The sequence below is a fragment of the Podarcis filfolensis genome (assembly GCF_964270895.1).
Source record: "Podarcis filfolensis genome assembly, chromosome: 8".
NCBI classification, from domain to species: Eukaryota; Metazoa; Chordata; class Lepidosauria; order Squamata; family Lacertidae; genus Podarcis; species Podarcis filfolensis.
This window is the reverse complement of record NC_139611.1, coordinates 57,249,765-57,264,009: the sequence shown is the minus strand read 5'-3', so window position 1 is coordinate 57,264,009 and position 14,245 is coordinate 57,249,765. Positions and strand designations below refer to the sequence as shown.

Here is a 14,245-nt window from a genome sequence, read left to right as displayed (position 1 = left end):
CTGTTGAACAGCCAGCCCTACAGAAGTAGCTTTGCAAGCTGACATATTCTGCAGTAACTTATTAATTGCTTTATGTTGAGAGCTTAGGCAGAAGGAACAAATCCCCCTTCCATTCCTATCAGCCTTCCACTTATTTGGTATTATAGGGGTTTTCGAATGAGATGGTCTGGCTTCCAGGCTGGCTCACCATCACTTCAATCCAGAGCTGACAGGCATCTGCATGAATTTCATGGGAGGGAACATGCTTATTGGAATGGAATACTTCCCTGGATAGCTCAGCTGGTAGAACACGAGACTCTTAATCTCAGGGTTGTGGGTTTGAGCCCCATGTTGGGCCAAGAGACTCCTGCATTGCAGAGGGTTGGACCAGATGACCCTCGTGGTCCCTTCCAACGTTAGGATTCTCTGATTCTCTGAACACAATGCTCCACTTTTGCAGGGATGTTTTGAGCTGATCCTACACAATCTTGGTGCAACCTGGTCTTGGACTACAGCTCCCATCAGTCCTAGCATCATGTGACGCCTGTTGGGTCTGATGGGAATTGTAGGCCAGGGAATCTGACCTGATGCAGCAGGGTGAGGAAGGCTGCTCTATCCCCTGAACTGAGTTGCAGGGCTGATGATTTGGCCATGTTAATCTCTCCAAAAAAGCCTTCCTCAAAGAGGAGAACCAGCACCAAGGCCTCGGTTACAAGCACAAGCCAGCATTTCCTCTTGAATCCAGTCTTTACCAAGAGCGTAGAAACGTGTCCTCTTTTCGGAGCGTGTTACGGGGGCAGAGATGGGTCATTTGCACTGCTGCCCTTTCCTGCTACAGCCGTCACATCGTGTTTGCAACGCGCAAGCAGAAAGCCTGCCAATTCAAGCACACTAAAGCACGGAGGCTGTTGTGGGAAATGCTGCCATCCCCTCCATTTGTCACCGGTGCCCAGCCTGGATTCTGAGATGAAGGAATTTTCCACTGTCCTCCCCACCCTTGCGTGTGTGCCCTGCCAAACAGACACCTGCTTTTTGCTTGCTAGCAGACAGTGCTGCCTTCCAGCCCCTTCACACAAGTGACGCTCCAAAACTACTTTGCTTAAAACAGCATTGTGTAACCTTTGAGGTCAGCCAGCCCACCCTCTGACTTGCCACCTGAAATCATTCCTCCGGAGCATATACGTATATCAGGTAGGCAGTGGACTACAACTCCCATCATCCCCAGACAGCATGGCCTATAATCGGGTGGCTGGGAGGGCAACCATATTGGCTACTGCTAGTCTATCCCGATGGGCAACTCACTGGTGCAAGCTGAGCAACTATAGATATTAGCTATCTGGAGAGCCTTTGCTGTATTATCCCTTGTGGCCACGAAGCCTCTGGTGCTATTGGTTGAGCTGCTGTGATGCCATGGAACGTTCATATTTGCTGTGTTTTGGTTGCTTTTAATCTGCCAATAATTAACTTTATCAGAAATGTTGACAGAACCCTAAAGACTCCACAAAACAGCCTGAGATAGAGGGAGTGAATAATTTCCCTCATATTCACTCCCTCTAATGTGGTTGATATTTTATAACACTTCCGTCACCATCATGCCTGTCCCAGTTATTTTGTTTTCAGTTGATGGGGAGGAATAATGTTTGTTTCTTCAGTTGTGATATAAAAATATGTACAAATGCCAATAATAGACCGTGACAGAATAACACCAAAGAGACAGCCTGAGAAGGTCTGAAGCAGCCTTCGTCAACCTTGTGCCCTCCCGGTGCTTTGGACTACAGTCCCCTTCAGCCCCAGCATCATACGGCTGTGCTGCTGTGGCTGTTGGGAGTGGTAGTTCAAAACATCTGGTGGGCACCAGGTTGGGGGAGATAGGTCTACATTTTTAATGAGGAGACAACTAAGGAATGACATGGAACATTCTGCACAAATACAGTTCCATGTAGTTAAACTTCAGGACGGATTGGGGTGAGATGGGAGCTGGCAGACACTACCTTTTATTTGCAGCTGCACTCACTTCCTTGCAGACCTTGGCCTGGTTAAGGGAGCTGAGTCAGCCACAGCTCCTTGGGCATGGCCCCAGGCGGTTCACGGTTTGCCGCAGGAACAAATGGTGCTCAGGCGATACTCCTGGTTGCCCTTCTGGAAGGCAGAGGGACCTGTGATGCTTTTTCTCCCCCTCAGGGGTGATCGCCCTGTTCTGCAGGCAGTACGACATCATCAAAGACAACGAACCAAATAACAACAAGGAGAAAACCAAGAGCACCTCAGAAAACAGCACCCCCGAACACCAGAGCGGGGGCCTCCTGCGTAGCAAGGTGAGAAGGGCCAGGAATTGGGGAGGGAGAGGCAAGGCAACCAACCTCTCTAAAAGTAGCCTTTGCTTTGACTGGAGCTGAAAGTCCATGTTCTGCCTCTGAACACACAGCCAGCCCAGTGCTGCCCACGGGCACCATGGCAGCCTCAAAAATACCCTGGTGGCTGCCAAGGTCCCATGCCCCTTCTGGTTTTTTTAATTTTAAATTGAGTTTAAAGTTTTACTTTTAAATTGAGATGTATTCGCCTTGGGGGGGCGTGTCTGCTTCCTGCTTTTTTGTCTCTGTTTAATTTGCTTGGGGCGATAGTCGCACTATGTGAGATCTCAATATCTTGCGAGATTTCAGTGAGATCTCTCAAGATCTTTCTGGAAATCGACACCGATGTTGGCAGAGGTGGTGGAGCGAGCTGTGTGCCCACAGGGGAGCTGCTTCAGGGGTTTCTGCCACCCGAGGTGGCTCCTTCACCCTGCCTCATGGGTGGGCTGGACCTAAGTCACAGCAAAACCTTACCCATAACAACCAGGTGATAATCAACAGCCCCCCCCAAAAAAACACCCGTTGGATCCTTCTCCATCTCTCTAAAGTAAAAACTATATTTAGAGTATGGCTTGCAGTATGTCAAGTGCATGATGTGCTGAGACAGCCCCCCTGGTTGTCGCAGCAGCCATCAAGTCCTGAGCTAGCCCAGACAAGGCAGTATTGACATGGATATTGAAGACCCCCAAAGCTAGTGTCCTGGGAGTCTCCACACCACACCAGAGACCACCTTTGACAGCTCAGTCAGGGAGGCAGCTGGGCGGACACCAACAAGACCACAGCCCGACACAATATACAAACCCTCACATCCAGCTCCTAGGTGGACTGGCCAATATGTGCCAAGTCAGTTATCTCAGTTCAGTGCTTCTGTAGGCACTGGCCAGAACCCTGGAGGGGTTAACATTTCCCTGAGCAATCAGTTCAAAGGCTTCTGGCACCGTTTCCATTTTATTTCTGGAAAGAACAGAGCTAGAGAGACACTCAGGTTTTCAAAAACAGAAAGTGAGACTCAAGGAAGGAGCTTGGGATATCCACCAGGTAGGGTGAGGGATGCTGTCAAAGGCCAATGCCAACCAAGGGTTAGGGTTTGCCTCTAATGGACCAAACTTCATAAAATCTTCTTCACCTCTACTAATCATGATGATGCTTCCAGCTTCCCGGTGCCGTATTTGCCCTTGCCAGCCATGACCCTGCATCAACTTTTGACAAACCTCCTTCATGTTCTGCTAACTCTGCTGTTGAAGGAATTATTCATGCCACAGCGACAGTCTCTTCAGTAGCAGAAAAAGTCACTTAAGGACACATAAGGGCCCCCCGCCATATTGGAAAACCTCAGTGTGTTAATCAAAGGGACAATGACAATTGCACAACTCCAGGTGTTTCCAAAGGAAGTCAGAAAGGGAGATACTTTCTCATGGCAGCTCCGGGGGGGGGGGGGGTTCACATGAATGCCCCATTGACACAACTGGTGAGCTTCACCCAGTCTTTCTGGTCTGGTGCTAAAATGCTGAATCAAGAGTTTTTTTATTGATTGCATTTTGCTTTGGCTTGACTGTATGTTGTAAAGCTGCCCTGGGAAAGAAAAATCTTCAGAACAGGAGGGTATAAATCTATTAACAAATAACACTTATAAGTCTTTGGAAGAGTCTCTCTCTCTCTCTCACCCCCCCCCCCAAGAGAGAAATAGGGGAAATGCTCCTTCAAAGATGGCGTTTGTTCAGATGCATGCAACATCCCAAAACAAAAGAAACACTTTTTCTTCAGAATTATAGTTATTAACTATAGTGGCCTTCCCCAGTTAATTTTGGACCACAGCTTCCATCAGAATTGCTGGAGGGCACCAGGTTGGCAAACACTGATTTATACAGATTTAGTGTGAAAGGTGGATTGATTGCTTATTCCTTGTATTTCAGATGGAAGTGAAATACACACCATCTGTTTAATCCTAGCTTCACCTCCAGCCCTAAGACTACAGATTCTCCATTTCCCCCAGGGTGTATTGACTTCACATTCCTGGGTACCTTATATTTCTCTCTTTTTTTCTCTCTCTCCTCTAGTTTCCAAAAAACAAGCCCTCAGTGAATATCATTGAAGCATGACAGCCTGATGGATGGACTCCGTTTCTCCTTCTCTGTCTCTTTCCCTCCCTCCCTCCAAGATTTGGCAACTGGGGAAGTGAAAGGTTTTCAGAGCTGTTTGGAAAGAGTTCTGTTCAGCTGCTGCAGACTGTAGCACAAGCCTTTCCTTCCATACCCTGGAGGAAAAAACCCAACAAGCCCATCTCCATGTGGGATAGAAAAGAAACTCGGTAATGTACTGAGCTACAGCATACTTTGAACTAGGCTGTGTCCCACACACCAACAAATGGGCATTTGCTGGTGGGGCTAGGAGGAGCGTCATCTTTCACCTTGACCGTCTGTCTCTGTCTTGTCCTGAAACATTCGTCTCTTGGGAAATGCTCCAGCTCATTCCTGGTTTGCTTTCTTCTTACCACAGCTCAGTTTTTCAGTAGGAAATGCTATCCTGGATTCCAGACACGACTGCATCCATCTCTTCGTGACAACGCTGGAGAACGCTCTGTCCCCTCTGACCACAGACCAAACCAATGACTTTGGCTAGGAATCCCACGCAGACGTATTGCCATTTGTGCTTTAAGTAGAAACAACTGTTTGCAGGCATTCAATTTTGTGTCTTTAATACAGTCTCTGGCAATCTGGTGCCTACCAGCTATTTTGGACTACAAGTCCCATCAGTCCCAGCTAGCCAACAAAGTGAGCTGTCGTCCCAAACAGCTGGTGGGCATTAGGTTAGTGAAGGCTGCTTTAAACAAAGAGACAAAGAAACCAGAAGCACACATTTTTCCACCTGGACTCTCAGGACTCCGCTAGCTGCTTATTATAAGTTACTTTGAGCAGTTGTGAGTTTCTTATTTCCCCCCAAGTTTTGGTGTATATTTAATGTTGTTTCTCCAACTGGATAACCAACAGAGAATGCAAAAAACAAAAACAAACCTAACCCCAAATCTTCCAGTTCTGTAGAACAGCAAAGAGATCTGACGACGACTATAGACAAGAATGGTGGAAACATCTGGTGTTTTTCTCCCAGGGTGAGCCCCATCTAGGCTGCAAACTTGTTTTGGTTTTATTCCACTTTATTGTTATGGTTTTTCCAAAGAATCCTGGGAATACTAGTTTGGTGAGGAGCTGGAGATTATACAAATTAAGAAGAACCTTGCTGAGCCAGGCCTGAGGTGTGGTCTTACGGGTAGGGAACCTGTGGCCCTCTAGATGCTACTGACTACAACTCCCGCTATCCCTGATGGATGGGCAGGCTGGCTGCAGGGGCTGATGGGATCTGCCATCAGCCAACATGTCCCAAGTCCCTGGGCTACCTAGTTGGGAATTCACTTTCCAGTTGTGGGCAGCCCGGAGCCAATTAAGAAGCCCACAAGCAGGGCACAACTGTGGTGGTGGCCCTCCTCTCTTGCTGGCCCCTTGTAGCTAGTCCTGCCTGTGGACATGGGGGATTGATTTTATGCCTGTAAAGCTAATCACCAGTGACAGCTTGGCCCCTCCATGGATTCCCCCAGTCCTTAACTAAGGTGATGAAAGATGGTGACCACCATTAGCAGATGCCTGGAGTGAATTATCTTCTGTGTGAAGAAGCCCTGCTTTCTTTCCCCTCTGCTAAAATCACTGTCACTTTTACTGGATGACCCTCTAGTTTTAGTGCAGGGAATTATCTGTTGCCGATGCCAAGGCCCATCATCACCAAAATTGATAGATGCCAACTACGATTCCCAGGGGTTCCCTGGAAAGCAGGAAATGGCTGTGAAACCTGTTGTAATCTGCTCTTCGGATCTGTGCTTATCAAACCATTTCTTCTTAGCCGGGTCTGATGTAATCCGCCCACAGTGTGCCAAAGCAGCTACACTTCGATCCTTGAAAACAAACAAACACACCAATTTAATTCGCATTGTGCCAAGATTGCTTGATGCAAAGTCAAGCACCTTTGTATAGGGGAGCCTCGCACCAACATGGGATGGCTGCTCTGCAAGTCATCCCAGCAACTTTGTCAGTGCAGGGGTGGATTTGGGGCTCTCAAATTTCAGTGGCACCCTGTGCAATGCTAAAATTTGGCACCCCCCACCTCTTGCACTCATTTCTACAGTACTGTTGTGGCATCCCTTGAAGTGCAGTGTCCAGGGCGACTGCACTGCTTTTCAGTGCATGAGAGGCCACGGAGGCCAAAGCCTCTCAGACAGGAGCTGAAATTGCTTGGAGAGGGAAAAACTCCATGTAGAAACTCACTCCAACTGTCCAGCAAAAGCTCAAGGTGGTTCGTCCTCCTTTATGGATGCTGTTGGATTTAGGGGGTGGGCTGTGGTTGTTTTTAAGGGGGCTGTAAATTATGAATTTTGTCATTACTTAGCATCACTGCCTTATTGTGTCTTATCAACGAGACTTACTTTTTTTAATCCCTTAAAAATGTCTTCTACAAAATCAAAATGTGAGAATCATCAATTTGGTTCACTTACTTGAACCTGACCTTTCCTTTCTCAGAGCAGTATTTTGGCCTCACAACAACCCTGTGAGGTAGGTTAAGCTGTGACACACCCAGGGCCTCCAAGTATCCTTCATTGCTGAGCAAGGATTTGAATGTGATATGCACCAGGAATATGTGCATGATCAATGCATGTAGCAGGGGGAGCTAGACTAAAAAACCAGGCACAGTTCTTGTGTGTAGGAAGCCATACGAGTTCACCAACTGGGATTTCAAAAAACTTGCCTCATTTTGAGTTCTGACCCCAAACCCATCTTATGTGCTGTAGGGTAGTCATCTCACCCACAGTATAATAAGGGCAAGGCATATCCTAGATTCTCTTTTCCATTATTTCTTTCTTGCCCCTAGGGTTAATCAAATTGCCAGATTTCTGCCTTGGTTTTTCCTGACAGAAAGGTGGGAGAAGTGGTGGACAATTTTCTGCAATTAATAAGTTTTTCATAGTTGAAAGTGGACAGATCTGTGCATGTGGCAATGCTGTGGAAGGTGATAAGGGAGGAGCAGGAGGAAGATTCCCCTGTTGTGCTTCAGTATTAAGCCCTCTGCATGTTGCTCCAGGAAGCCTTGCATCCACACTGGGAGAAGAGATAGGCTTCTGATTGCTCAATCAAAATGCCAAGTTGGCTTGGTCTGAGGTTTAATTCCTCCTCTGCTGAGCTCAATAACTGGCCTATCAGGGGAGTTCGGTTCCACAGTTGGCCTGGTTCACACATAACACTAAGCCACAATTTATTAAACGATACATTATTAACCTTGGTTTTTGCTTGACCATCCTAATCTTGCCAAGCAACTTAATGTTGGTCAACTACCAGCAAACCATGGGTGTTTGCTTACAAGCCTTGAATAGTTTTAACCATGGCTTTGGTGTTATGTGCACACCCAGGACCCGTCCTTAATCATGGTTTGCTTTGCCCCATCACTCAGACATGTGGCAAGTTACAAAGGTGTGAGGCAAGAGCGGGTGGAAAACATACTAAACTTTGAAGGAACAAATCATGGTTTGGAGGATCATCTGTGGGTTAACTCACAGTTAACTGTTTCTTAAACAAACGATGGATTAGTGTTTTATGTGCAAACTAGCCAGGAGGAAGGGAAGGAGGAGGGCTTGTATGCATAGTGATTACCAGACAGAGCTGGGACCACAGGTTGGGATGCCACTGTCTTCCCTGGCCCTGCTCCTGTGCATGTAACAATAACCCTGCCCCCACTCCGCGTACCCAAATTAATAAGGGATGTATTATTTCTTGGCACACTGATAAAGCCAGGGAATCCATTCCACTTGCTAAATGTCTGCATGTCAGGCTCAAGGCACAGGAGACAAGGAAGAAGAAAGGAAGAAAAAGGAGTCAGTCAGACTCCGATCTCTGCTTCAGATTTTTCTTCAGTCACAAACTCTGTGTCTGGCTTGAACAAGACACTAGCAGCTAGCTCACTATCCTTCCCCTCAACCTCTAATTGGTTGCATAGGGATAATACTGGCCTTTTAGTAGAGAATAAATTGGGAATCCCAAGGTTGAGACGGTGTGCATCACTTAATGCCTGCTTGTCAGGGGAAAGAGAGAGAGGCTGTTCTGCTCATACCCTGCTTTGGGGCTTCTCAGGGGCTTTTTGCTGGCTCACAGTGAGAGACAGGCTGCTGTCCTGCATGGACCCACCCTGGAACCATCCAGCAAGGCTCTTCAAGCCCACTTTGCAGGGCTGCTGTAAGGACTGTGGAGATAACAAGTCTGACAAAGTGCTTTGGTCTCTCTAAAGCATGGTATCAATGCTAGGTAGTGTTCCTAGAGATGATGTCTCCATGATGACATCATGACCGCCTCCTTTTTTTTGCATTGCTGTGTTTTTCCTGCTTCCAGGCCCTCCTCAGTCCCCCTCATCTCTGCCTTCACTGAGCTCAGGAAGGGCCTGCTCATCTGCAGGTGGAGAAGTCTAGTTGCTTCAGTTTCTGTCATGGTGTTAATGTGCCTCTTCAAAATTGTGTCTCTTCTCATCGGTGACTAAGTCAGCGCCTGCTCTAAAGCTTCCAACATCCACGCAAAGCCACTTGCAACCAGCCCCTCCCATCGACTTCCACACAAGGTGCCGGCAGATGGCATCCCGCACCACCCTGGTGCTTTCCAGAGGTTTTGGACTACAATTTCCATCATGCTGGCTGTAGAGTGCTGAGGACGCCAGGGACGCAGCTGGGCTGACAGGGGCTAATGGGAGTTGTTGTCCAGAACCACCTAATTAACAGCTACTCACAATGTGTTGCAAAACAGAGGAAAGGCCTCACTCCCCTCAGTTCTTGCCAAAACGATGGCCGAGAGCAGATTGTCTGCCTTGTTAGACACAGAAAGGTTGTTACCTGTGATAACAGTTTTGAGCAATAAACCATGTTTTTAAATGTACAGTGACAGGAACATCTCCTTTGAGTGTAAAGAGATCGACATTTCAAAAGGTCGCCGATCCTCAGTCTGGCCTTGTGAAAAACATCATATATTGGGGTTTGTTTGGGGTTTTTTTGCATGGGGAGATGGGAGCTTTCTTAGCCAGATTTCGAAGGGTTCATTTACTGAAATGGCAGGTTCGTGGGATGAGACTTTCCCAAAGTAAGCACACAGTAACACCTTGTACAGGAGTTCTTCGGATCGTACAGTTTGAGTTAGCAAGTAGCAAGGGAGGCTTCCTGCACTAAAACAAAAACAACTCCCTGCACATAGAAATGTAGCTTTTCAGGGCTAGCCTAGAACTTCGCTCTCTGATATGTTCACTTCCCACAGAGGCACAATTTTTGAGATGGGGAAGCATTTCAAACATACCCATAATCTGAACTCCATCCCAAGTGAGTTATCTCCCCATGTAAGACATTCCCCACAGGTTTGATATTGCTCTAGTTATTAGGATACTACAGTTTGCTCCCATGATACTCAGCTGTTTCTCAGGCCCCACCCGCAGAGGGAGTGAAAGTAGTTTGGGACTGTGGTTTGATTTAGCACTCCATATTTGGCTGCTAAAGGAGAGCCTCCTTCCAGCTGGACTCCTGAGCAAGCAGTGGACATTCAACCTAATTTGGCTACTTCTCTGTGCTCTATTTGTGGTACCGAGTTTCCACTGGTGTGTGTGCCCCTTGTGTTCCAAGGGCTGCACAGCGACTTCCCTGATCACATCCTTTCATGGCCAGTGCCAGGTGTTGGTTGGGTTGGGCCAGTAGAGGGCCCGCCAACAGCCATCTTAATTTCCTGCTTGTCTGCCAAAAAGGCTGCGAGCAGGGCTACAAAGCAGGAGCTCACCTCTCACTTCCTCTACACCCCAGAGGGGAGCTGGAGAAAGGGGCACGGGGTTGTGACTTCACTCAGAGGCCCCAGAAGCTAGGAGCAGCACAAAAGAGACAAGACGCTGTCTCTGATCTTCCCAGTACCATGGCTTCCCCCCACCTCTTTTAGGACATACTGCGGAAGGGGGAGGGCAGGATCTCCCATGGCTCATTGGGAACAGGTGAAGGCAGGAGGGGGAGAAAATAAAGAGCAGCAAGGGGGATGCTGAGGCAAACCTGTGGTCCTCCAGGTGTCATTGGGCTACATCACCCATCCACCCCAGACAGCATGGCCAATGGTTAAGAACGATGGCATCTGGTCCTGCAACATCTGGTGGTCAAAGGTTAGCCACAGCAGCTAGGGCAGTGATGGCCAAACTTGGCCCTCCAGCTGTTTTGGGACTACAACTCCCAACATCCCTAGCTAACAGGACCAGTGGTCAGGGATGATGGGAACTGTAGTCCCAAAACAGCTGGAGGGCCAAGTTTGGCCATCACTGAGCTAGTGGGTCCACTGATGGGTCTTACTTCCAGACCTCCTAGAGTATGCCCTCCATATTACAGTGTTTCCGTCCCCCTGGACAGCATAGTATGACTTGGGAAGTCCCAATCTGGCACATCATCCACCACATGCCTTTTGGACTTCTTGTCAGGACTTCTGCACAGGTCTGACACACCTTAAAGCAGTACAGCTTCCCCTCCCACAACTAGAACCTAAAGTGGGAAAATGGATGTCGAGACTCACCTACCCTTTCCACGTTCAGCATCCAAATTGGCATCCTGCGAGTGGTAAAGTGTTGGGGTGTGCATATGAGTATGTGCGTGATATCATTATCCCCTGTAATTGCAGCCTTTTAAAATGTGCGGCAATAAATGCCATTAGCAAGAGAAGAAACAAACACAGGCTGAAAGCAATTCCACGCTTCAGAGAGATGACTGTCAAGCGATCAAAAAGCACCCTCAGACTCTCTTTAAAGCAGATCTTTAAAGCAGAGACGCAATCAGAACATGCTGTAGGATACAACAGAGCTGGCTGTATGTGGGGAGATTTCAGGAGGACAGAGATAAAATGCATTAAAATGAGATCCAAGGTGGTACTGCATTATTTGAGAAGAGTATGGACTGAACCACAGGAATGGTTTGTAAGGGATCATGGCAGAGGACTTGCACCATACGTGGAATGTCCCAGGTTCAGTCTCCAAGTAGAGTCTAAAGACCCCTGCCTGAAACCCTTGGGATCCGCTGTCGATTGTTGTTCGAATAAGGGTCTATGTACCAGATTGACTACAACATAACACTCCATGGAAAATGGTAATCTCTCTCCCCTGCCCCACATTTGTTTCCAACAATTGCCAAGCTCCAGTTCAGAATGGACATCCAATTAAATGTCTTGGCAGGTGGGAAATCCAGATTTCAGCTGTGAGTGATTTTCTGTCCCATTTCCAGCTGTAGTGCAAATTACATCATTAGAATTCGCCGCCTACTTCCAGCTTTAGGAGCGCATGTGAATGCAATGAAGGAGTGAACTCGCACAATACGGGGACTTCATTTGCAAGCTGGTGCCTCATTTATTGCTTTTAACCATCGGTTTGCAATAACTCAAAGATGCAAAGCTCAATTTCCTGCCTAGAGAGCTGTGCTGACATGAAAGATAGACACCCCTTGTCAACCTGTGTAGGTCCCAGTGGTGGCCAAAATGCACTTAGGATGTACACAGGGGCATTCAGTATCGCAGGTGTTCTGTGGTTCTACTCTGGCACTCATCTGTGGGGACCCAAATGCTTCATTATTGTTATTATTTTATTATTTATATGACGCCCATTTGACTAGGTTGCCCCAACCACTCTGGGCAACTCCCAACAAAATATACTTAAAAGTACCCACACACCAAGACCGGGCCCTGATGCACTCTCCATTGATTCAGGCTTTATGCAATTGATTCCAAAAGGACTCAAGAAAATGCTTTGCCATACAGCACAGTAAAAGCTTCACAGACTGTTTGCAGGGAGCGGGGGGGGGCGGGGGGGGAGAGACTAATTTCTAGCAAACAATTAGACTGTGACAGTTGCCCTAGAAATATCCCAAGATGTTTGAAAACACACACAGTCCTCCTTAGAAGCTTTTTGTCAGAGGATGACTGAAGTTCAACACCTCTGCCTTTGTTCCTTAAAAGGACAATTGACTTCCAGGTCTCCTCCTGCACAAGGCACTAGTTGCAAAACTGTCACAGCAGTGGCAGTTTTGGGCAGAGCAACAAACTGCTCTCTTTCACACTCCCTCATTGCAATTATTTTTTCCTGCTCCTTCATCCTGTACTTTAAAAATTCACATTTCCTTTTGATACTGGAGGTAGAAAAGTCAAAACACCTTCTCTGTCTCCCCTCTTCCTCATTATGAAGGGGCATTCCTTGCAAAGCTATGTTGGCTGTTAGCTACCAACAGACCAACCCTTTTCTTGGGTTTGTCCAACACTTTTAAAAAACAAGCTTCAGAGTTGTTCAATGATACAAAAGGCCAGCACACTGCACACACCTACAAAGTGTCCCACGAGTTGAACCTAAAACAAAATCTTGCAGGAGGTGCTTGTCTTCAGTGTTCAAGCCAGTCTGGAACAGTGATCTTGTTCAGGCCGAGGTGCGTGGGAGGGCATGAGTCTTGGGGATTGACAACTTTAGAAGCAGGGAAGGCAAAAGGGACATTTTTTTTCTTATACCTCCCGTTCCCCGGTGAAGATTTACCCTTCACTCGAAACCTGTACTTGCTGGAGAGAGGCGAGTCTCATCCAAAGCTCCCTGAATAGGAGTATAGCATCCAGATCAAGGGAAGTAAAAGTGCCGCTGTATTCTGCTCTGGTCAGACCTCACCTGGAGTACTGTGTCCAGTTCTGGGCACCACAGTTCAAGAAGGACACTGACAAACTGGAACGTGTCCAGAGGAGGGCAACCAAAATGGTCAAAGGCCTGGAAACGATGCCTTATGAGGAACGGCTAAGGGAGCTGGGCATGTTTAGCCTGGAGAAGAGGAGGTTAAGGGGTGATATGATAGCCATGTTCAAATATATAAAAGGATGTCACATAGAGGAGGGAGAAAGGTTGTTTTCTGCTGCTCCAGAGAAGCAGACACGGAGCAATGGATCCAAACTACAAGAAAGAAGATTCCACCTAAACATTAGGAAAAACTTCCTGACAGTAAGAGCTGTTTGACAGTGGAATTTGCTGCCAAGGAGTGTGATGGAGTCTCCTTCTTTGGAGGTCTTTAAGCAGAGGCTTGACAACCATATGTCAGGAGTGCTCTGATGGTGTTTCCTGCTTGGCAGGGGGTTGGACTCGATGGCCCTTGTGGTCTCTTCCAACTCTATGATTCTATGATTCTATGAAGCTCTGAAAAGGATGAAAACATGCATTTCTCCTACTCCAAAGCTTCCTGTATGACAGAAAAGATCCCATCTCTTCCTCTTGCTCCTTAGCAAGCAGAGAGGGGTAGAGGGAGAGGTGGGATCTTGCCTCGAAGACCGGAGTAGCAGGAACACATGCGGTTTCTTTTTTTAGCTAAAATTATTGCACAAGTGAGAGTCTGCCTGAGAGTGTGGTAGCATTCTCTTTCTGGGGGCAGCAGGCAATCACACTGGTGTGGTAGTGAGCAGATAACTGATGCTTGCCTCCAAATGTACAGAAATCACTATCTTATTTTTGGGAGGCTCTGTTTTGCTTCCAAATTGATATGTGATAAACCACACAAGTTCCCTCTTTAAGGGAATGATGCAGCACTGAAGGACGTTGATTTGTTCTGAGCCCATCTGTAAGACCCATTTCACAGACAGGAAGAATAATACCTCTCATTCACCCCTAAAGGTCCTCTCCATCTCTCACTACTTGAGGTCTTGGCAACTGAATGTGTAAGCTCTTGTGTGTAATGTGAAATGAATGCTTTGCCTGTAACCCTTCATGTCTTAATTCACCTCCAGACTTCTAAAAACGGCACAGAAACATATAACTGAGCTGCACATGCAAACCAGTCAATCACCCACTGGGAGGCAGGGAGGAAGAAAGAGAACACA

General features: G+C 47.3%; 1 protein-coding gene and 1 long non-coding RNA gene across 2 annotated transcripts in view; both read left to right on the top strand.

Annotated features, from left to right (window-relative positions):
* FNDC5 (fibronectin type III domain containing 5) overlaps positions 1 to 9,283 on the top strand; it is a 33,447-nt gene extending 24,164 nt beyond the window's left edge. Inside the window, exons 5-6 of the mRNA XM_083625372.1 lie at positions 2,161 to 2,294; positions 4,388 to 9,283. Of these exons, the coding sequence (XP_083481498.1) occupies positions 2,161 to 2,294; positions 4,388 to 4,429 (176 nt within the window). The 3' untranslated portion in view covers positions 4,430 to 9,283. The remainder of the gene's footprint in view (positions 1 to 2,160; positions 2,295 to 4,387) is intronic.
* LOC310767883 overlaps positions 1 to 14,245 on the top strand; it is a 936,392-nt gene that overhangs the window by 191,939 nt on the left and 730,208 nt on the right. The gene's annotated exons all lie outside the window — the stretch shown is intronic.